This window comes from Mustela erminea, chromosome 1 (assembly GCF_009829155.1).
Source record: "Mustela erminea isolate mMusErm1 chromosome 1, mMusErm1.Pri, whole genome shotgun sequence".
NCBI lineage: Eukaryota > Metazoa > Chordata > Mammalia > Carnivora > Mustelidae > Mustela > Mustela erminea.
In genome coordinates this window covers 62,516,757-62,537,130 of record NC_045614.1, presented here as the reverse complement: position 1 = coordinate 62,537,130, position 20,374 = coordinate 62,516,757, and the positions used below count along the sequence as shown (strand labels likewise).

The 20,374-nt window shown below is 56.1% G+C and overlaps 1 protein-coding gene across 7 annotated transcripts in view; it reads right to left on the bottom strand.

Annotated features, from left to right (window-relative positions):
* SCN5A (sodium voltage-gated channel alpha subunit 5) overlaps nucleotides 1-20,374 on the bottom strand; it is a 94,740-nt gene that overhangs the window by 58,569 nt on the left and 15,797 nt on the right. For 3 of the 7 annotated variants that reach the window (XR_004287236.1, XM_032350006.1, XM_032350056.1), the window contains exons 1-5: nucleotides 19,661-19,933; nucleotides 17,196-17,314; nucleotides 9,786-9,875; nucleotides 8,387-8,515; nucleotides 2,015-2,106 (exon numbers count right to left, since the gene is read on the bottom strand). Coding sequence is in view for 6 of the 7 variants with exons in the window: in XM_032350006.1 (XP_032205897.1) it covers nucleotides 2,015-2,106; nucleotides 8,387-8,515; nucleotides 9,786-9,875; nucleotides 17,196-17,314; nucleotides 19,661-19,933 (703 nt within the window). In the remaining variant the exon portion in view is untranslated. Of the gene's footprint in view, nucleotides 1-2,014; nucleotides 2,107-2,241; nucleotides 2,334-8,386; nucleotides 8,516-9,785; nucleotides 9,876-17,195; nucleotides 17,315-19,660; nucleotides 19,976-20,374 lie in introns of those variants that run through there. The other 4 variants (XM_032350129.1, XM_032350212.1, XM_032349913.1 and 1 more) reach the window with 2 other exon arrangements.

Below are 20,374 nucleotides of genomic sequence, written 5' to 3'. Positions count from 1 at the left end.
CCCCATCTGTAGCAGAGGTTCGAGGACCCCATCAGTGAGCACGCTCTGGTTCTGCTCACCGGGCCTGGAGACCTGGCCCGTACTGTATGCGGCAGGGAGCACAGGGCAAGAGGTGGTGGGCGGCCAGCTCTGCCTCAACTAGCATCCAGTTCTAGGCCCCTGTGAAGCCCTTCCTGGCCTGTGGACATCGTGTCCACAGGGACAATCAGTTGGTGAGCACAGATCCAGTCCTTTAAACATTTCTCATACTAATGAGAGAGCTCACTTCTGGCAAGAATGAGTCCAATGAAGTAACAGGATTTTTTCAGGAAAGACCCAAGAAGGGAAGGCTCCTGGGCATCAACTGGGAAACACTCTAGCCACTGAAATTCTAACAGGCTGGGTGAAGAGCCCTTGGGAAGCAACCATTCTGATTTCCTTCCCATTTTGTGGGAGAGAAGACCGAGGTCTGGAGAAGGCCAAGGCTCTTTAAGCCTCAGGTCAAGGGACACCTCCTCTGGGGAGACTTCCATAATGCTGACCACAACATTTTTCTAATGACCACTTTCAGGGTCTGCTGTCTGCTTCCTCACTGGGTTGCTGGCAGCTTTGAAGAAGACCTGGGTTGAGGCTGGCAGGCTTCCTCCTTTACTCCGAGAAATATTTTCCTTTGCTAGCCTTTTTTATAAAAGAGACTGAAACTTGCCTTTTCTCAACTGCTGTGGTCAGTGTGCTTCTCTAATCTTGTGAGCAGATGATGTGAGGTTGTCCCTGGGACCTTAGAGGATAGACCTTGAGGCTTCTAAGTATGTCTGTGTGCATCCAGGCCAATGACAAAACCTGTCTCAAAGGAGGTGACTGTGTGCACTGGGGGCAGACTGTCCCACTTGCTACTCACTCTTAGGAGGGGTCTGGGGCACTGGCAGGGAGCACATCCTACGGGGTTCAGAGGCTAGGAGGAACATTCTGAGGCTCGGTTTGAACACAGCATAAGTGGATGGGGGTCCTCTTCCAAGATAATAACCCCATCAGGGGAGAGACTGAACTCCTCCAGAGCAGGGCCCCTGCCTTTCTGGGGGCAGCAACAGCTACACGGAGATGAAGGGCCCAGGACCCACGGCTTTCCACATCAGGAGTGGATGCAGCCATCAGCTTCATTTAAATCTTCCCTCGGCTCTGACACCTCCCCAGATCGGTGGTATATACAACCTGTCTCCAGCTGCCTTCTTCAAAGAAGGGCCTTCTCCGGTTCTGAGTGTGGCTGCATTCAGAAAAGACTCTGGAAGGAACCTCGGGGCACTGCTCTGTGGGCTGTGAAATCATCATAAGCCTTTTGAGAGCGTTCCTGGATGGCTGGGGTAGGCCGGTTTTCTAGAGAGGCCGCCCGAGCTTGGATTTCCCGGGTGCAATTGCCAACATCTGTCAAGGAGAATTGCTTCCCGAGGCTACCATGCATGGTCCACTACGCCTCTACCGCGCCATGCAGCGAAGGCTGGTAGACGCCAAGGCCTGATGACGCCTGTCCGCAGAGTACACTGTTTTACAAAATGGGGCTGCGGCGGCAGCTGTGCCCTTGTCACCACAGGGGGCCCAATGCAGGGACTGGGCCCTCGCCCCGTGGGCCTGTGGTTTCCCTCAAACTCAGTTCTTTGGTTTCCTTATCAGAGCGTGATGCTTCTGGCCAAAGCAATTCACATATAAGCTTTCAGCTCTTCAAAGCCCTGAGTTCAGTTTGGGAAGGACCTCACCATCTTGGGAAGAATTGGGGTTCAATCCAGGACATGCCGTGGGAGCTGTGTGCCCCCCGGCATCTGTGAGGGTGGGCTTTGATGGGGAGGACAGCCCGAAGCCCCTCATGAGGCTTTGAGGGGACAGCCATGTCCGCCGCCGACAGCCCCCAACAGCCGAGCTCTGGGAAACGTATTCTGGTGACAGGCACCTTTGGAGGTGCCTTCCCAAGGGCCGCGTTGGGCCCAGCTGGCTGGGAAGGCCTGAGCGTGTCCCTCTGGCCTTGGCGTTTAACCTGATTTTTCACCTGAAATGACTGATATAGTTTTCAGGGCCCGGAGGACTCGGAAGGTACGTAAAGCTGAGACATTGCCCAGGTCCACAAATTCAGTTGTGTATCTGTAACAAGGGAAAGTCACACACGAGACAGTGACAACACGCCAGTAGGAGACACACGATGGGGGAAGGGGGGAGGGGAGACAGAGAGAGAGTCACTTGTAGCTGAGATCTGAGAGGCAAATCTGGGCATCTTACCTGGGATAACTGAAATAGTTTTTAGAGCTCTCAGGACTCTGAAAGTTCGAAGAGCCGACAAATTGCCTAGTTTTATATTTTCTGATACATACCTGCAGAATTAAACCACAGTTATTGGGAATTACAAGGCAGCACCTCAGCCTGCCCTCCCCGACCCGCCCAGTCCCTTCTCCCCCTCCCACAGGGAGGGCTGCCGACAGCCCAGGGCTCCCTCCGGCTCTCTTCCTCCTCGCTACCTTCCTGACATCGGGCCCTCGGTGAGATGACCTAAGGATGTTCACACAGGAAGCCCCCACACGGGAGGCGGCTCTCTCAGCGAGGTGCTCGTGATGGCCGGGTGGCAGAGAAGCCAAGGGGCATTCTGGTCCCAGCTTTGCTCTGCATCTTCTGTCATCTGTGATCAACTCGTGCCTGGTTGCCCCAGTATCTGGTTGAGAGCCTCACACAGGTGTAGTAAGGTCTCTGAAGGCTGAGTCCCCCAACTCAGTCTCATTCTAAGACCTCCGGAGACCTCCAAGGATGGTCCTAGTTCTTCACAGGAAGAGGGACCTCAAGAGTGAGCAGCCCTCTAGGTCTGCTTGGGTTCAAGCGACACTTGGCAGAGTAAGTGGTCGAGACGTTCCAACCTACAACTGGGACGGTCACCCATCTGTAGTCTTCACAGGCACGGGAGGAAGGAGTTGGTCCCTGGGGAGAAGGGAGCTGCCCAAGCAAGTGTGAGGGTGTGTGTGGATGGGCCACGTGACCAGGATGTCTAAGAGCTGGGTGGACAGTGTGTGACCAGGACCATCGGGACAGTGGCAAGTGACTTGTGATATTTAACCAAAGATTTCACATCCAGGGTACATGACATTTAAGCGAAGGCGTCTGATGTTTAATAAAGGACAGTGGACTCAGGATGTCTGGTTTTTAACCAAGTGTGTTGGACCTGGTGTCTGAGTGACATCAGACCCAGGACTGCAGACCGATGAAGCTGAACAAGTGCCAAGGGTGGGCTGATCGTGCAGCTGCACTCACTGCTAGTCAGTCTGGACCTCCGGGACCTTCCATTCCGCTTAGAGTTTCTGAATCTGCTTTCAAGCTGTGGGTATTTGCAGGGAAGGACTTGGTAGGCTATGTCAAGGGACTCAGTATCCTGGAGTCAGCCGGGTCCTACCTTGTCCAGCTCTCTGACTGGGTTGACACCAGATTCCTCTGTGTCTCCTCATGGGGCCCTGTGGACCATGCCTGCTCCCTCCTTACTCACCACACACCTGCAGAGATGAGAAGTCAGCAGACACATTCTCAGAGCTTTTCTTCTGGCTACACCAGATCCTTTTTGTGGTGTGGCTTCCGTTCCTTCCCCTGGACTCACTTCAGCTTGTAAACTTCCGATGGGGAGTAGATGTCACCTCCCTTATTCTGGCCCATATACAACTATTAATTTGGTTCAAGCTCCCTCTCTGCTTTTGTTGGCTATTCCATCCTCTGTGATGACTCAGATTCTCAAACCTCTGTCCCACATTCTTCTTTCAGGCTTTACTTCCATCTGGATATGGGGTTGCCACAAGACTTTCAGGTTTATCTCCGAACGTTGCTCATGTTGCCATGAGACACAAAGCCATGGGTCCAGCCTGCAGTGTCCCTGGGCCCCATTTCCTGCTGATGGACCAGTAAGTGTGGCCTGGGACAGCAGTCTTTCTACTCAGGACACTGGTTCCAAGAGTGTCTCTTCTGGTCCCAGGGAGTGAGTAGAGCACTGTGCACATCAGAGGGAACCAACGGTCCTTGCTTTTCTCTTCTTGTCCCTTGCAGACCCTGTCTGTCCCCTCGCATCTCCAGGGAAGCCCTGCCTGTCTGAAGCTTGGACTCTGCCTGTCTCTGCCTGTCCCAGGGCAGAACTCGCCTTCCTACACCCTCAGGCTTGCCCTCCATTCATGGTCCGCCTCCTCAGCAGCTGGTACTGAGCACAGAGGAGCCAAGATCCCAGGGTGTGTGCTCCTAGCAGGCTTGCAAGGCCAGCTGAGTGGCTGAGAACAGGAGCAGGGCTGGTGGTCACCCATGAAGTCAGGACACATGTGGGAGAGCAATGTTGAGGAGAAGGAAGTCTCAAAGGTAAGATACAGGGCTGGGTGAAGGGTTGGCGTGTCCGTGACCATGGCGTGTCTGTGACATGGAGGCTCCTGCCCTTTCAGCTGATTCGGAGTCTTTGGCCTGGCTGCTTCCCACATGGGGGCCCTAGACACCCCAGTGAGGCCTCTTCTGGGGCTCCAGGATGTGTGGCCGGAGAGACCCTGTATTTGGCAAAGGGCCAGGTTTGGGACTGGCTGGGTTGGGGGTAGAGAGAGCTCTGCCCCTGTGAGGGTGGCAAAACGTTCCTCCAGGCCATTGTACTTCTGCACACCAGCCCCAGGGCAGGGGAAGCCCTTCTGGAAGCCAGAGGAATCTGGAGGAAGGGCAGACCCCCTCCTCCTCCACCCCCATCTTCCTGTGCAGCCCTCCTATTCAATGCAGCCGGAGCCTCCCAGGCTGCTGGGCATAGAGGTACAGCCCACCCTCTCCTCTCTGCCCTCCCTCCTTTCCCCTCCAGGTTCAGTTTCCATAACAACCCCAAGAGGTGGGAGGCTGTGCTAACGGGCAGGTAATGCCCAGCCAGGGAGGGGCCCTGGGAAGAACTCTGGCTGGAGGGTTGCCTGGCAGGCCTCCTGGCAACCCAGACCCTCCTACAGTCTCTATGTTGAGTGGGAGGGGGGATCAGGTGGGAACCTTAGACCTGGCGTGCCTCTTGAGCAAGGGGACCTGTTTTAGTTTCAGCAGGGCTGCTGATTCATTGCACAAATTTGGGCAAGAGGCAGGTTCTCTCGGAGCCTCAGTTCCCCATCTGTAAAATGGGGGAGGGGGAGTTTCATTGAATCAACCACTTCTGCCACCCAAGGCTCCCTCAATTATTTTAGAAGCCCCTGCCCCAACACCTTAAGGAGTCATTTGACCATAGGAGGATGCATTTCACTGCACTACGAGGGCACCACTGTTCTCCGAAGGCAGGGCCACCACAAATCAGAGCTGCCAGGCCAGTCCCGCACACAGCAGATCCCTGACATTCCAGTGGGTCCCTGCGCCCCAGGGGAAGCAAGTGCCGTTTCCCGGAGATGCTCAGGAACTTGGAAATGGTCTGCTGGCCTCTAAGGCTCTGTTCTGCTTTGTCACCCCCAGTTCTGGTCCAGAGCAAAGGCAGGCAGGCAGGCCTTGGTGAGGAAAGCACACCAGCTCTGTGATTCCAAGCGGAAGAAGCAGTTCCCTGTGGATTCCCATGGGGACTGAGACAGAGACTCTCTCATGGGATAAGACAGCAGGACTCACTAAGGGCCTGAGGTCATTCAGATCATCTTCCAAAGACCTACAGTTAGGTAAGGGACCCAGGGTCTGGGAGCATCCCTGCGGTGGACACAGTCCTGCTCGGGCTCCAGGATGGGAAGTAGGAAAGACACAGGCAGATGCTGTGTCCTGTTCTGCCACAGCCCCCTTCCTGTGACACCCCCAGTGGCTCAAAGAGCACTTCTCCCCTCCTGTAGGCACTCCAGAGCCTGGGCCTGGCGTAACACTCCTGCCCCATTCCAAAGTCAGTGCAATGTCCTTCCTCTGCGTGGAGAGGTTTCCTTCTCACCTCAAGAGCAGGAGCTTCCCTACGCCGTGTTCTCAGCTGATGATCCCACTTCTTACCATGAAGAAAATACGAGTGATCAGAACAGAAATTCTCTTCTTTCATCACCGACTCTCCCAACCCACCTGAAATTCTGCCTTCCCTGCTCTGACGGCCAGAGTTCCACGTGGGCCCTAGATTCCTGGCCCTCAGGCCAGCTCAAGGGCTTGGCTCCTGCAACTCACCCTCCTCCACCATCAGGCCTCCCTCTCCCCTGCACCGCATCTCCTTTACAAAGACCCCTCTAGTGGTGCTCTGCCCGTCTTCCCCACCCCCCCATCCTTGTTTCAGTCCTGTTTACAGCTAACCCCACAAAGTGCATGTCTATACTTGCCCCAGTCTCTTGAGCCCTGTCTAATTAGGTGTCTGTACCCCCATGTCGGGTCAAGGCAATCAGCGGGGTCACGGTCATCTCAGTGGCATCAAGGTCATAGGCGGTGTCACATCTCGGACTGCCATGGTCTATGCCTTGGATTTCTTCAGCCTTTTCAGGGCATCTTTCAAGGGTAGCCACACTCAACCAGTCCCCAGTCCAGGTTTCTCTCCACCTTCCATAGCGGTTCCCCCCCGGACTCCTCGGCTCACCCCTTCTTCTCCGACCTCGAGATGTTGGAGCATCCGAGGTACAGTCCCCAGGCGCCGTCCCTTCTCTGGCCACGCTCACTCTAGATGATTCATTCATCTGGTCTCCTGGCTGCCAGTCTCATCTGCACCCTGATGGTTTCTAAATATATAACCCTACCTCGGACCTCTTTGCTGAATTCCAGATTGGAATATCCAGTTGCCTATTCCACATCTCACCCTGGATGCTTTCAGACTTAATGCATTCCAATCTAGTTGCTCGAGTCCCTTCCTCCCTCGGCCAGCTCCTCCCGTCAGCCTCCATGTTAACAAACGGGAACTCTGTTCACCCAACTGCTCAAGCCAAACCCACCTTGGGGTCTCCCGTCAGCCCTACCCTCAAAGTACATTCAGAATCTGATCATGTCCCTCAGCTTCTCTACTTAAACCCCAGTCCCTACCACCATCTCTCTCCTGGCTAGGAATATAGCCCCTCAGCTGCTGGGCAAACTTATGATACATAGCTCAGGTCTCATCACTCCCTGCCTTTCAACCCCTGATGGCTCTCTTCATGGCCCTCAAGGCCATAGGGCTGTCCCCCACCACCCTGCCTTCTCTCTGGCTACACTCTCCCTTGCTCACTCGGCTCTGCCCAGGCCTAAGTCTACAACGGCTTTGGGCAAGTGGCAGTGTCTCTCGGAGCCTCAGTTTTCCCACCTGTAAGGCGGTGGGTTGGTGTCAGCTCACAAGCAGAGTACCGAGAAGCAGATGTCCTGATGCATTTTCTAACCAGTGGACTCTCCCTCTCACCGGAAAGCACCCCATCAGCAGGGTCTGGCTGCCTGCTCTCCCCTCTCTTCCCCACAGCATGGTTGAGCTCATAGCCAGGGCTGCTCATGTCCTGGGTGAGGCAGACCTTGTCCGGCATGAATAGGTACATTCAGTGAATCCGAGAATCCTACAAAGCAGGCGCTGAACTGAACCTCCAACACCACCGAGGCCAGCACTATCCTTCCATGAGTCAGGGAACAGGGGCCCTGCAAGGGCAAAGTACTGGGCCCACCAGCTCCGCTCCCTGCCAGGGTGTGGTGCCCAGGCCCGCACACACATCAGGCTTCCAGAAAGGGGTTGATGGCTGAGCCCAGGCCACAGCTCCCACTCGGGAGGCCCACCCTGATCAGTCGTTGCCTCCAGAATGCAGCTTCTGTTGTGGACACATCCCGAGGGGAAGGCCTCAACCCAGTCTCAGCGAGGATCTCTTTCCAGACAAGGACACTGCATGGCAGCAGGCCGGGGATATTCCCATTCACTCTCTGGCAGGCTCCTTGTGGGTCTTTGGCATCTGTTTTGTCATCTGTAAAATGGGGACAAGGGCTCTCCATCCAGGATACCTCACTGGATCATGCCAGTGACCAGGTGCCTTAGAATGTGCCAAATATGGAGTGCGTGAGTGGAGAGAGCAGAGGTGCTGGTGTGCCCGGCGTGGGCTCCTGGGGATGCCCAGTCACTTCTCCAGGCTCCTTGTCTTTCCTGCTGACTCATTCTTAATCACCTTAGAATCTAGGTCATTGATCACAGTGCTCCAGAGATCTGGGGCTGTAACACTGGTTTCCCACCGTGGAAGGGGCAGAGGATGCTACGCCAGAATCTTAATGGATTCTGAGCCCAGGGCTGCACTGGGCCACCGCTGAGCCAGCGGGCTTGACTGCCATGGCCCACCAGGAGGGGCTGAGGGCCTCCATCCTTTCTTCCTCTTGCCATAGCAGTGAGGCGGCTGCTCCCCAGCCATATGCAGCCCGCAGTGAGGGGGTGAGAAGGCCTGGTGGCGCAGGGCCAGGGAGGACGCCCATGTCCCTGACTGCGGCCTGGTGAGACACAGTACGGCGCAGAGAGCAAGGTACTCACGCCATGACGATCACACTGAAGTCTAGCCAGTTCCACGGGTCCCGGAGGAAGGTGAAAGCATGCAGGCAGAAGCCCCGGGCCAGAATCTTGACAAGAGACTCAAAGGTGTAAATGGCAGTGAAGGTGTACCTGGGAAGAGAGACCCGCAGGGCTTTTCAGGGAGGCTGCAGCCCGCAGGCCAGGTTGGCCAGGTTCCTCATGTGCGTGCCTGAGCCCTAGATAGCTCTGCTCTTAAGTAGCCCTCAGGCCAGACCCTTGGCCATGCCCCCTGGCCTAGCTGGAGGCTTGGTCCAAACGTGGGACTAATTACGGCATCTTTGCTGTAAGATGATGCCGTAACATGATGACTCAGCATTGCTGAGCGCCCACCATGTGCTCCTCTGACCTTTCCATGTTCCCTCTTGTCTTGGTGTAAGAAGACCCTCGACTTCTCTTCTCACTCCAGCCCTGGGGGCCATGTACATGGGCATATGGTGGTTACTGGGTCTACCCTATAAGGATGCTCAGATCATGTCACTCCCTCATCCTTGCTGGTCGGTCCTCAGCAACTAGTGACAAGAGCATGGTGTATTCTCAACTACCTACAGGTGGGTGGGTACAGCTGTCTCCAGTGCACTGGGGAAGGGGGCTGAGGTTCTAATGCCTGAGGCTAGGTGGGGTGAAGAATCGTGATGCCTAGATGCCGGGACCCTGAGCTGCTTCCTTCATCCCCGCAGTCCTGGGTGAACGCAGAGAGCCACAAGGCAAGCCACTTTGGTAAGAGAGGCTGTCCCTGACATTCCGTCAGTTCCCTGAAAACAGGCACCAAGCGCCCCAAGGGGCTATCGGGTCTGTTTGAAACTTCAGGGTACCGTACTCTCATTTGAGAAGGATGGACTGGAAGCTGTTTTCTGAAATTGAGCAAATGGTCCCAGGAGGCAGCAGAGGTAGTAGTGAAGTGGGGACACCCCTGGACCATGCCCTACTGGACAAGATATGCCTCCAATTTCCAGCTTCCTGTCCCTCAAAGGGGGACAGTGGCTGTCCCCATCCTATGGTGCCGCCCGGAGGGTCAGAGGAGATGTGGTTTACTGTTCCACGGCAGCGCCCGGCAGACACTAAGTGCTCGGTAAGTCAGGATTTTATTTCAGAGCCTTCCTCAGCCAGCTCAGTGCTCTTTAGGGTGGGTCAGGAAGGAATCTCCCACTTGGCCAACCTGGAGAGCTTCCTCCCTTGAGGACATCACTCAAGGTAAGGAGCCGGCGGGACCAAGAGTGGCCAGAGAGGGAAGGGGCCAAGCCAAGGACCCTCCAGGTGGGTGAGTCCTGCCGGTGACTTCTGGGGTGACTTTCGGGGCCACCGTATGGGACGGAAAGGGAGGGAGGGAGAGGCCAGCCACAGAGGCCCTGAAGATACTCACTCGACGTACTTGGTCCAGGGTGGAGGGTCGTGCTGGGCCATGAACACACAGTTGGTCAGGATGGTACACATGATAAGCATACTGAACAACGTGGCGCAGAGGTCAAGGAAAGCTACGTGCAGTGGGCCGGCGGGCCATGGCGCCTGAGGGTCCTGCCCTTGCGATTGTCACTGCCATGCCACCGCCTCCATGTACATGGGCATATGGTGGTCACTGGGTGACCCCCCCCCCACAAGGTGGGGGCTCCAAGGCCCAGGCCCTGCCCACCTCTCCCCTCCTCGGCACTTGCAGCAGGAGCCCTGCCCTGCTCTGCAGTCCCTTCAGGGACCAGAGAGCTGACATGGCACCATTTGCAGAGTTCCACGTAGGGTCCATCCTGGAGGGCAGGGAGGAAGACCCCCAGAGTAGAGCAGTTTTGACCCACAACCTCGTGGGAGGGAGATGAGATTTGGAAACTGCTCCTCAGGGGCCACTTGCTTGCAGGGAGAGGAAAGCCCTGGCAGTGGGGCTCCCAGTTCTTTCCCCTACTTCCCCCGGAAGGCTCCTTACCTTTGATCTAGGACCTCTCTGAAGGGTTCTGCTGTCCCAACAACACTGAGGATGCAGGCGACGGCTCCTCATACTGCTACCTGCCCTTTGCACGTGCCCCACCTAGTGCTCTCCTCCCCATCCTTCAAGAAACTCCTCAGCAGGTGCACCGCCTCTGAGCAGGGGCACCTGCCCTTGCCCCCTAAGCGGTAATGCCCATCTGTTCCCCATCAGAAGGGGAGCTCTTCAGATGTTGGGTCTTGGGCATCCTTCTGGGCCCCTGACCTTGAACTGAACTGCCCCAGGCCTTGGTTCATCCCTAACTTTCTGGCTACCTTCTCTGCTGCAAATGAAGCCCTGACTGACCTCCTGGCCTCTCTCACCACCACAAGACCTACCGGGAGCAAGGGGGCAGACCCTGGAGCCATGGAGGGACTAGGGCAGGGGACCCCCAAGGGGCCTGAGTCAGAACGGGAAACACTCGGCTGCTCTCTCAAATTCCCTCCCCAGCCCAAGAAGAGAAGCTGGGCTTCCTGCCCCTTGCGGCTGCCCCCAGGCTCATGGCGACGTGGTCCCCGGCCCCAGACCTGTGCAAAGCGGCTGCCCACCTGAGATTCCCTCTGGCTGCCAGGGAGCTGAAGTAATTGAGCCCTAGGGGCCTGCCTCTTTCCTCCCTAGCAGAGCTCCTCCGATTTCTAAGGCCTGGCCCCGCCTCAGGTCTGAGTGCAGTCAGCCAAGCCGGGGTGCAGACTTCTGGGAGAGTGTGGGGCTGCCCCGGCTGGGGAGGGAGGAGAGGTGAGTGAGGCCTCTCAAAGAATGCAGGAGTGAGACCTCCACACTTCTAGTCCCCCTTCTAGGGAACTGAGGGAATTAAGAAATAGCCTGCCAAGCCCCACCCCCAGTTTATAATGAATTCTCCAATTTCTCACCTGAGATGAAAGAGGATCAGGCTTTGGGAACCTCCCTCAGTTAAAGCAGATGGCTCCAGGAAGCCCTGATTCCTGGTGGGAGGACACCTCTCCAGGCATGGGGTGTGGCTGGGGGAAGGGGGTGGGGGGTGGAGGGAGTGGGGGGGGGGTGTCCCTCTGCTGGAGAGCTGCCCATCCCTCTGCCTGTGGGCAGGTCTCCCTGGCTAACCCTACTCCCTTCTCCCTCACACGTGGCCCATGTTCCCCACACCCAGACTCTGTGCCAAGGCTGTCCTTATTGGGCAGACAGTTAACTTGCCCCTCAACCAGCTTTATTCACTAATCTCCCACCTGATCCACTACTGGGGATCCCAGGTGATTCCTGAAATATGAAAGTAATGACCCTAAGAGTAAATATTTATTGAGCCCTTCCTAGGTGCCAGGCTCTGCTCTCTGTAACCATTAACTAATTCAATTCTCCCAACAACCCTATGTGGGGTCAGTGGAGGGGAGGGACTTTGTCTCCATTTTGGACCTGAGGAGACTGAGGCACAAGGTCAGGCCGGAGATTCCTACAGCCGGTAGAATAAGAGCCCTCTCTCCTCACCCCGCAGACAACCGCATTCGAATCCCGGACAAGCACAAGTGTTAATTTATATGACAAAAGGGATTTGTGGATGTGATTAAATGACGGGTCCTGAGATGGGATATCACCTTGAATTGTCCGGGCGGGCCCCGTGTCAGCACAGGCTCCTTCTAAGCAAAGGAGGTAGGCAGGACGGTTGGCAGCGGAGCCTTGTCTGTGGGAAGAATCCCACCAGCGGTTGCTGACTTCACACACGGGGCTATCCTAAGCCAAGAAGTCCACACAGCCTCTAGAAACTGGAAAAGACTAGGCCCAGAGTCTCCCCTGGTGCCTCCAGGGAGGAACGCAGCCCCGCCTAAACGCCCTCAAGTGAGACCCTCCTGGACTCCTGACCTCCACAAGTGTATGATGCTACATTTTGTGGTTTTAAACCACTATATTTGTGGTGATTTGTTGAAGGGGCCACAGACTGTCAGTACAAAGCCGGTCAATGGCCTGGCCCTGCTCTGAGCCCCCGCCTCCCAGCGCAGGCCCCCCTACTCTGAGCCCTGTCTCTGCATGAGAACACCAAGGGGTCATCCTCCTGCCTTCAGACAGAAGGCTGGAGCGAGTCACACTGCCTCATGGGTATTGCTACCTCATACTTGGTCTCTGTTACCCACAGGGCAGTAAAACCAATGAGTGAAAGACTTTGTAAAGTGTGTGCACACTGCCACCCTGCCGGGGGTGGGGGTTAGGGGATGAAACTGTCGTTTTTTTTTTTTTTTTTAAGATTTTATTTATTTATTTGACAGGCAGAGATTACAAGTAGGCAGAGAGGCAGGCAGAGAGAGAGAGGAGGAAGCAGACTCCCCACTGAGCAGAGAGCCCGATGCGGGGCTCGATCCTTGGGCCCTGGGATCATGACCTGAGCCGAAGGCAGAGGCTTTAACCCACTGAGCCACCCAGGCGCCCCTGAAACTGTCATTTTTAAGAACAGACCTAAAGAGCATGTGTGCTTGGCCCTGGGTGGGAGACAGGGAGGGAGGAAACAGTTCCAAGATGGGACATTATGAGAAACCGGGCCTGCCTAGGGCTGGACAGGAGGTGCTTAGACAGGCACCCAAGGCTGGACAGGGTTCCTTTAGCAATCCATCAGCCTGCTGGTCACGGTGAAGCAAGCTGGGCTGCCTGGGGAGACCCCTCTCAACAGCTCTCACTAGAGCGAAGAAAAGGCCCCTGGGCAGAAAACAGCAGTGGACAGGCTGCCTTGGACCAACAGACACGGCTGGAGCTCAGGTGAGTTGAACTCTGGCATCAAGACTTACGGAAGAGCCAGAGAAGATGGCTCGCCCTTTGGAATGCTGCCAGCCACGGTCTGCGTCCCATGGGGGCGGTGCAGCAAACCCTAGACTGTGAGCTGCTTGACCACTGGAAACCCTGCCTGGCTCTCCCGAACCTGAGGACCACCTTTCCATTATTCTCCATCACTATGTGTGTGTGTTCTCTTCCTGCCTACAGGTGCCTCCAGTCCACGTGACTCTGCTCAGAGCATCCCTGGGTCCCCCATGGAGCCCGGCAGGCAGCCAATACTGGAGAGATGAGTCAAGTGCACTCCAGCCCCGGGCACACCTGTTTGCACTGCCTGGCAGTTTCAGGCCAATGACTGAGCTGGCCCCTTGTGTGGGCAGAGGCAAAGGCCAGCTCTCTAGGTCTGAGCTCTGCTGAACATCTTCAATCCTGTCATGTCATTGTCCCCAAACACCCACTCCCAGCCTCATGATTAAAATGCCAGCAAGGACTGCCTGCCTTGGTGGTGGGGAATGCCTTAAACTTGGCCTGCCTAGACTGCCTGTCTTTGGATCCCGAGAAGTCAACAACAACAACAACAACGAAACCTCGAGAAAAGAAGGGATGCTGTGGGGGGCATTTTCATCTATCTGTGTCATTCAGTGAACATGCACACACACGCACACAAACACACACAAACATGTGGTTTGATTGCCCATTTGAATCTGCTAGAGAAACGTGGGAGGATTTTGTGAACAGACCCTGTGCACCCAGGAAGGCAGAAAGCTTCTCGGCGTGAACGTGATGCTTCTCTGAATGTGACTGCAGCAGAATTGGGAATTCAGTTGGTTTCTTTTATTTAATCCTGGCAGGAACACATTCTGCAGGATTATAACAAAAATACATTGGAAAAAAAATAATTCTACATACCCATATTTACTTTTTAGGCCACTTCCCAGGGATGCTGAACAAGCGTAGCGCTCAGAGCAAAGCTGAGCGGAATTACGGGGCACTTGCTAGCAGATCGCTGGGAATGCCTGCCTCATTCCTAGTGAGTGGGTTTTCTTCCTTGAGAGCAGGGGCCACCCTCCTGCCCCTTGCTTTGTTCATCTCTGCCCCCTGACCCTTTCCAAAGGGCCGAGCCCCAAAGGGCACCCATGGGTGGCTCGGAGGTATCTGGGTGGATATGAAAACATAAGCCAAGCACGGAACAGAGTTTCAGTTTGGCAGAAATGCTAGATCTCTGCTGCAGGACAATATGCACACAAACCTACTCCACATAAACACCACTGCACCCTACACTTAATCGTGGTCACAACAGTGAATTTTATGTTCTGTGGGGTTTTTTTTTTTCTCACTACAATAGAAAAGAATGTAAGCAGAGTGAAAGTTCACTACTCAGAACACGAAATCTGTATGCAGATTCACAGTGACTGCTAATGGGCACGAGGCTCCTTTTTGGGGTGATGACATGCTCTGGAATTGGATAGTGGGGATGGTTGTACCACCGTAGGAATATACTAAAATCCACTCAGCTGGACGTCTCAAAACAATACGTTGTATGGTATGTGGATTACATTTCAACTAAGAAAAAAAGAAATACACGAAGAGTTTGTGGATTCCTAGGCTTCACACTGGAGCTTCTGGTCTGGAAAGGGCCAGGAATCCGCATTTTGAATAAACTACCAGGTGAGCCGGAGATGACCCTCAGAGACCCACACCTGGAAACACCTGTCCAGGGAGCTGTGTGCGAGGATCGCCGGGCCCTCGAGAAAATGCAGGTCCTGGGGTGGGGCCTGAGACTCGGCAATTCTTACGAGATCCTCAGGCTTCTGTTGCTACTTGTCTGTGTGCCACACTCTGAAGGGCACAGAGGGGCAGCTCTCAAACCTCATATATCTAGACCCTTCCTCTCCCCACTGCCCCCGAGCCCACTAAGGGGGTGCTATTGAGGGCCATCAGAGTGCTTCCAATCCCTGGCAGCTGGAGGATCCAGGCAGCCCCTGGGAGCCCAGTTCAGGGCCTCAACCGTGGCAAGCCACCTCCCTGGGGCAGCTGCCCTGGGGGACACAGGCCAGCTCTGAGGCCTCAGGGTCGGTCGTGCCCGGAGTGGGGGTGGGGGTGGTGGTGGGGATGGGGAAGCAGGGGGACACCAGCAGCATCGCACAGCCTCAGTCACTGCTCAACGGACCCTCTGGCCAGGCTGTGGGCGCCAGCACTTCCCAACCACCTCCCTGGCCTCATCTGGCCACCCCCACCCAGGGCCCAGCCCAGGGCCCTGCAGGAATCCTGGGGCTGCCGCTGTATCCCTGGAGGCGCCCCAGCTGCCAAACAGTGTTGGGTTGGTTAGATACCTGGAGGAGAAGCCCCAGGTGGGAGCTGGAGCATGCTTTCAGGGAGGCCACGCCCTCGGAGTGAGGGGGAGACCAGCTCTGAGCTGGAAAGGAGGCCGGCCTTGCCTCCTCCCTCTGCGCTGTCCTCACCAGCCGGCGCCTACCCGCTGGCAGAAATGACAACTATTCCCGTAGCTGTCTTATCAGTCTGAGGGGATGGTACAATTCCCAAGAGGGCAAAGACAGGGTCTTGTTCAGCTCCATGCACCCAGGGTGCCCTGCAAAGTGCTGGGTGTCTCCAAGGAGTTTAGAAACAGTTGCAGAATGGCCCAAAATTAAATCCAGAACTACCTTTGCCTCACAAAGGAAGACACAGCTAGGAAGGGCAGGCTGCTCCCTGAATGGAACCGCGCCCCTCAGTGTCTGTCCACTCTAGAGACCTCTCCGAGGCTGCCACGGCTGTGGCTGTACGTGGGACTTTGCCTGGACACACACATCTAGCGAGCCCTGGGGGAAAGGCAGGAGTGAGCCGGAGGCGGGGAGAGAGGGTCTGCATGCAGAGAACAGATTTGGCACTGAGCTCTTCCAATTAACCCCTGGGGTGAGGATTGGGCACTGGGGCACAGGTGAGTGGAGCCTGGAACGGGCATCCCTCACCCCCGCCTGGCCAGGAAAAGCCCCTGAGCTGTCAGCATCTGTCTCAGTGACTTAGCTCCTCACAGGGCAGCTGTTTTCCTGAAGCCTCCAGCCCTGCTCAGAGGTTAATGGGTCTTTGCCTCAGCCTCGGAAAACATCCATCCAGAGTGGGGAATGGAGGGGGGGGCCTTGGGGAGCTCTATCAGGCCAGCCTGCCGCGCCCACGGCTAATCACTCTGCAGAGCCCAGCAGCACTGATTCGATTAATGGCCCAGCCAGCTGCCAGCCAAAGGAAGGCTGCCCAGGCCGGCACCACGAGACACAGATGCCTCTGACTGCATCCGGACACCGGCCTCCCCACCCTCCCCACCGCTGCCTCCCCATCTGTGGGGCCCCCTTTCTGAAGTCCACGGAACAGCAGTGATTGGGTGCTGGCGTCCTGTCCCACATCCCACGCGGCCTGAATGAGGCCCCCTTCGGGCCCAAAGGCCAGTCTGTCCCTTGTCACACTCCCTTCGGGCCCAAAGGCCAGTCTGTCCCTTGTCACACTGCAGCACTCCCAGAGCGTTCCTCCGCAGCCGGCAGCTTTTTTAGGCTGTGGTTTATATAATTTAATGCTAACCAGAGTTCTTTGAGAGAACTCTGAAACTGCAAACATTTCGTCAACACTTAATCAAAAAGCAAGTGTTGCCTCCCTAGAAGGGTGCCCACGTGTGAAAAAACCAGAGGTCTCTTTACTGGAAAGTGGTTTCTCCTCAGCCCAGCCCTGATGCACTGTTTGAGGTCCCTGCGCGGGGATGGGGAGGCAGTGGCAGGGGACTTGGGAGCCAAAGCAGAGCCAGGGGACATTGGCAGAACTCTTGTCTTCTGGGATCCTCAATAACCTGGCTGCCAGGATGCTTCTCTACTGAAGCTGGGTTTCCCAAACTTTCACGTGCCCAAGAATCCCCTGGGATGTTGCTGAAATGCAGACGCTTATTTGGCAGGTCCGGTGTGGGGTCCAAGGGCTCTACATTTCCGACCCGCCACTAGGCTATGACGGTGATGCTTGGGTCTTCAGAGACCCGCACCATTCTCAGCCCCAAACACCCTGCCCACTCCGTGTAGGGCCCGGAGGAGACACCCAGCAGGGACTCACTGCAAAGGATATGAATGAACCAGAATCTTCACGGCAGCTCTCCGGACAGGATGGAAGGGACTGAGGACATACAAGGCATTGGTGGCACTGAACCGGAAGATGGTCTTGCCTTTATTCAGCACGATGAAGGTCTGTGGACAGAGAGCGGCTTTAAGTTGGGGTGGTGGCCCCTAGGCCCCTGTGCAAGGAGGATTCTGGGGGGCAGTGGTTGACTCAGAGCCCTAGAACCCTGCCTAAGGGTGGACTGGGAGGAAGAGAGGGACAGAGAAAGGCAGCGGGCATGGAGAGGGCAGGCCAGTGGCCCCTTACGGTGTTGCCTGTGGCTGTAGTGCCTGTGGCTGTAGTGGGATAAGGTCAAGTTTAGGGGAATGTCAGGTTGGGTGGGACTTAGTTCAGTTTCAAAATGACAGTCCTAAGAAGGGGCCTCTCGTGATTCTAGCTGAGCTGTTTCCACAGCAGAGGCCAGGACCTGGCTGATGCCTGCTCCTTCCCCTGCTCCCTTCTGACCCCCTCCCCCTGCTCGCTAGTGGTGATGCACTAATGGGGGAGCTGGGTCAGTGGAGAAGACTAACGGGTGAGAAGTAGGGATGGGAAAACAGAGATCTCAGCCCAGAAGAGAGAAGCTTTCCCTGAGGCCCTGTCTCGGGGTCCAGGACAAGTGTCAGCCCTACCTCACCCCAGAGGAGATGACCGAGTATCTCCCCCGGGAGGATCTTGAGCAGCCCAAACCAGACCCTCTCCCCAAGCTTCCAGAAGATGCTGTCCACACAGTATAGCGGGGCATGGGGGTGGACGGTATGTGCGGGAGGCTGAGCCACGGGCAACTCCAGCTTCCCAGGCTAAGGCTGGAACAGTGTAGGGAACACAGCTCTGGGGTTGGGCTTCTCCAAAGGTTGAGCTGGTGAGACAAAGTTCTATTTAATCTGAGCTAGGGAGATAAGCTGACTAGGCATATCAGGACCAAAAGTTCTGCTGTGCTGCCTGTGCCACCCCTTGGGACTTGGGACAGTGCACCAGGGGTGAGCAAGGAGACAGAAGGTTAGAGGCCAAAGTCATACCTGGGCCATGGTTCAAGTATTCTTGATCACAGGGATAGAAAACAGTGTCCCTGACCCAGCCCACCCTTGACTCCATCCTCAACTGGGTCCTCCTGCCATGCCTTCTGCCTGTCCTAGCCAACTCAAACGAGGCTGCCACTTGGATTTGCCACTGAAAGCAGGACCGGCCACCGGCTTTGGCCTTCACCTCAATCCTAATTGTTACTTCCAGCTGTGACCAACCATGACCTAGACCCACCTACCCTGACGGATCCCAGCTTCCAGACTAACTCTGACCCCACCCCGACTTGCATGACTTGAACAAGGTTCAAGGTCTCTTCTCCCACCTCTGCATATAGACTGGGTGGGCTTTCCCTTTACCCACACACCCACACCCACTCCCATCACACAGGAGACAACCACACCTGTCCCCAGGCTCTTGGTCTCTGAAATGCACGGTCACACACACACTCAGGCACCTAGTGATACAGACCCACAGGACTCACACTTGCCCTGGGAGCACTGACCCTGTCTGCCCTCTGACTTTTTCCCAATAATGAGAGCAACCACCTTCTTCCTCTGTACCTGCCCTGGGCCATGGTTCAAGTATTCTTGATCACAGGGATAGAAAACAGTGTCCCTGACCCAGCCCACCCTTGACTCCATCCTCAAATGCAAACCCGCCTTCCTCCAGCAGCGAGGCCTGGAAGAGTGGGCAACCAGCTGGGGACCAGGCCTCTGTGGGAGCTTCGTGTGCCTGTGGTTTGAGCGGTGAGGCTGGGGCAGGGCACCCAGATGGGGGAATCCAACTCCTGGGTGGAAATCCCTGCTGGGAGGGAGCCCGAGTCACCCTGCCTCGTGGACAAAAGCAACTTGGTCTCCCTACACTCAGAAGGACAACAGCAGAACAAGCTCTCTTCCCACCCGTCTGAGATTTCCCTTCGGCCTTCACTGCCCCATTGCCAGCCTGCAAGGCCCAGGAGCTGCTGCTGCGGCCGCCGGCCTGAGCTACCTAGGCACAGCCAGGCCCAGCGAACCCCCTGGGCTACATCTGTCCCTAGTAGGAGCTGGGACCACATGCTGTGCTCTGGGGTCCAGCTCCAAATCATACACCCTGCAGGATGGCTGGAGTCTGCCCAAGGGGAAAGTCTAACTACAGATGACCCCCATAGCTGGCACTCCCCAAGGAGGCAAGATTTCAACTGTGGCTGCCTGCTCCTTCTCTTCTAACACCAAACATTATCAGGCTGCGTGATTCTGGCTTTTATTCGGGAATAAAATGAAAATGATTAGAATATAGATCCCCAGTGACTCACTCCCCCAAAGCCCAGGGAGCCCGCCCCAAACGCAGCCCCATATGGAGGCGAGGCCCTCTCCCTGTCTACTGCACTGAGAGGGGAGCTGCAGGAAGGCGTGGGCAGGGAGGTGGGCGGCAGTCACCTTTTGGGTGCTATAGAAGGGGTCCAGGTCCTCCAGGGGCTCCCCGATGAGCTCTCGGGGCGGGTTGCCATAGAGATCTGGCAGCTTTTTGGAGGCCTGCAGGTCCAGCTGGGGCCGGGGAGGCTCCTCCTCGGGCAGCCCTTCTCGGCTCTCCTGTGAGGCGGCCGAGCCTCGGGCTTGCTTCTCCGCCATGCGTTTCTCGATGGCCGCCAGGGACTCCCGGGTAAACCTGCGGAAGCTGCTGGTGCCCCGAGGTAACAGGAAGTCTGCCATCTTCTCATCCTGCTTCTGGGGCCCAGGCAGTCCTCGCGTGGCCTGTGGGGAAGCCAGAGAACACGGGCTGTGCAGGTGGAGGGAAGGATGCAAAGTTTGCAGAGAGGGTCCCGGCCACAGTCCCCAACATCTCCAGAGGCACACCTTGCTGGTGCTGGCCTGGGCAAACCCAGTGTCCTCAAGGATGCGGGCTCTGTGTGGGGACGCACAGGAGGGTCCCTTTCCTGTCCTAGCGAGCACATTTGATGGCAATTAGGCAAGAGTGGCTGTGTCACTGAAGTCCTTTGTTCTGCCCCACTCAACACAAAAGGGAACACTTGCCCTTGTGGGTTCCTGAACCGAGCCGAATGAAACACTTCCTACAAAGGTGATGACTCTCTCTGGACAAGAAGGGACACTTGCTGGGGCAGGGCTGGGACCTGTCATCTTTTTGTCCCAGGG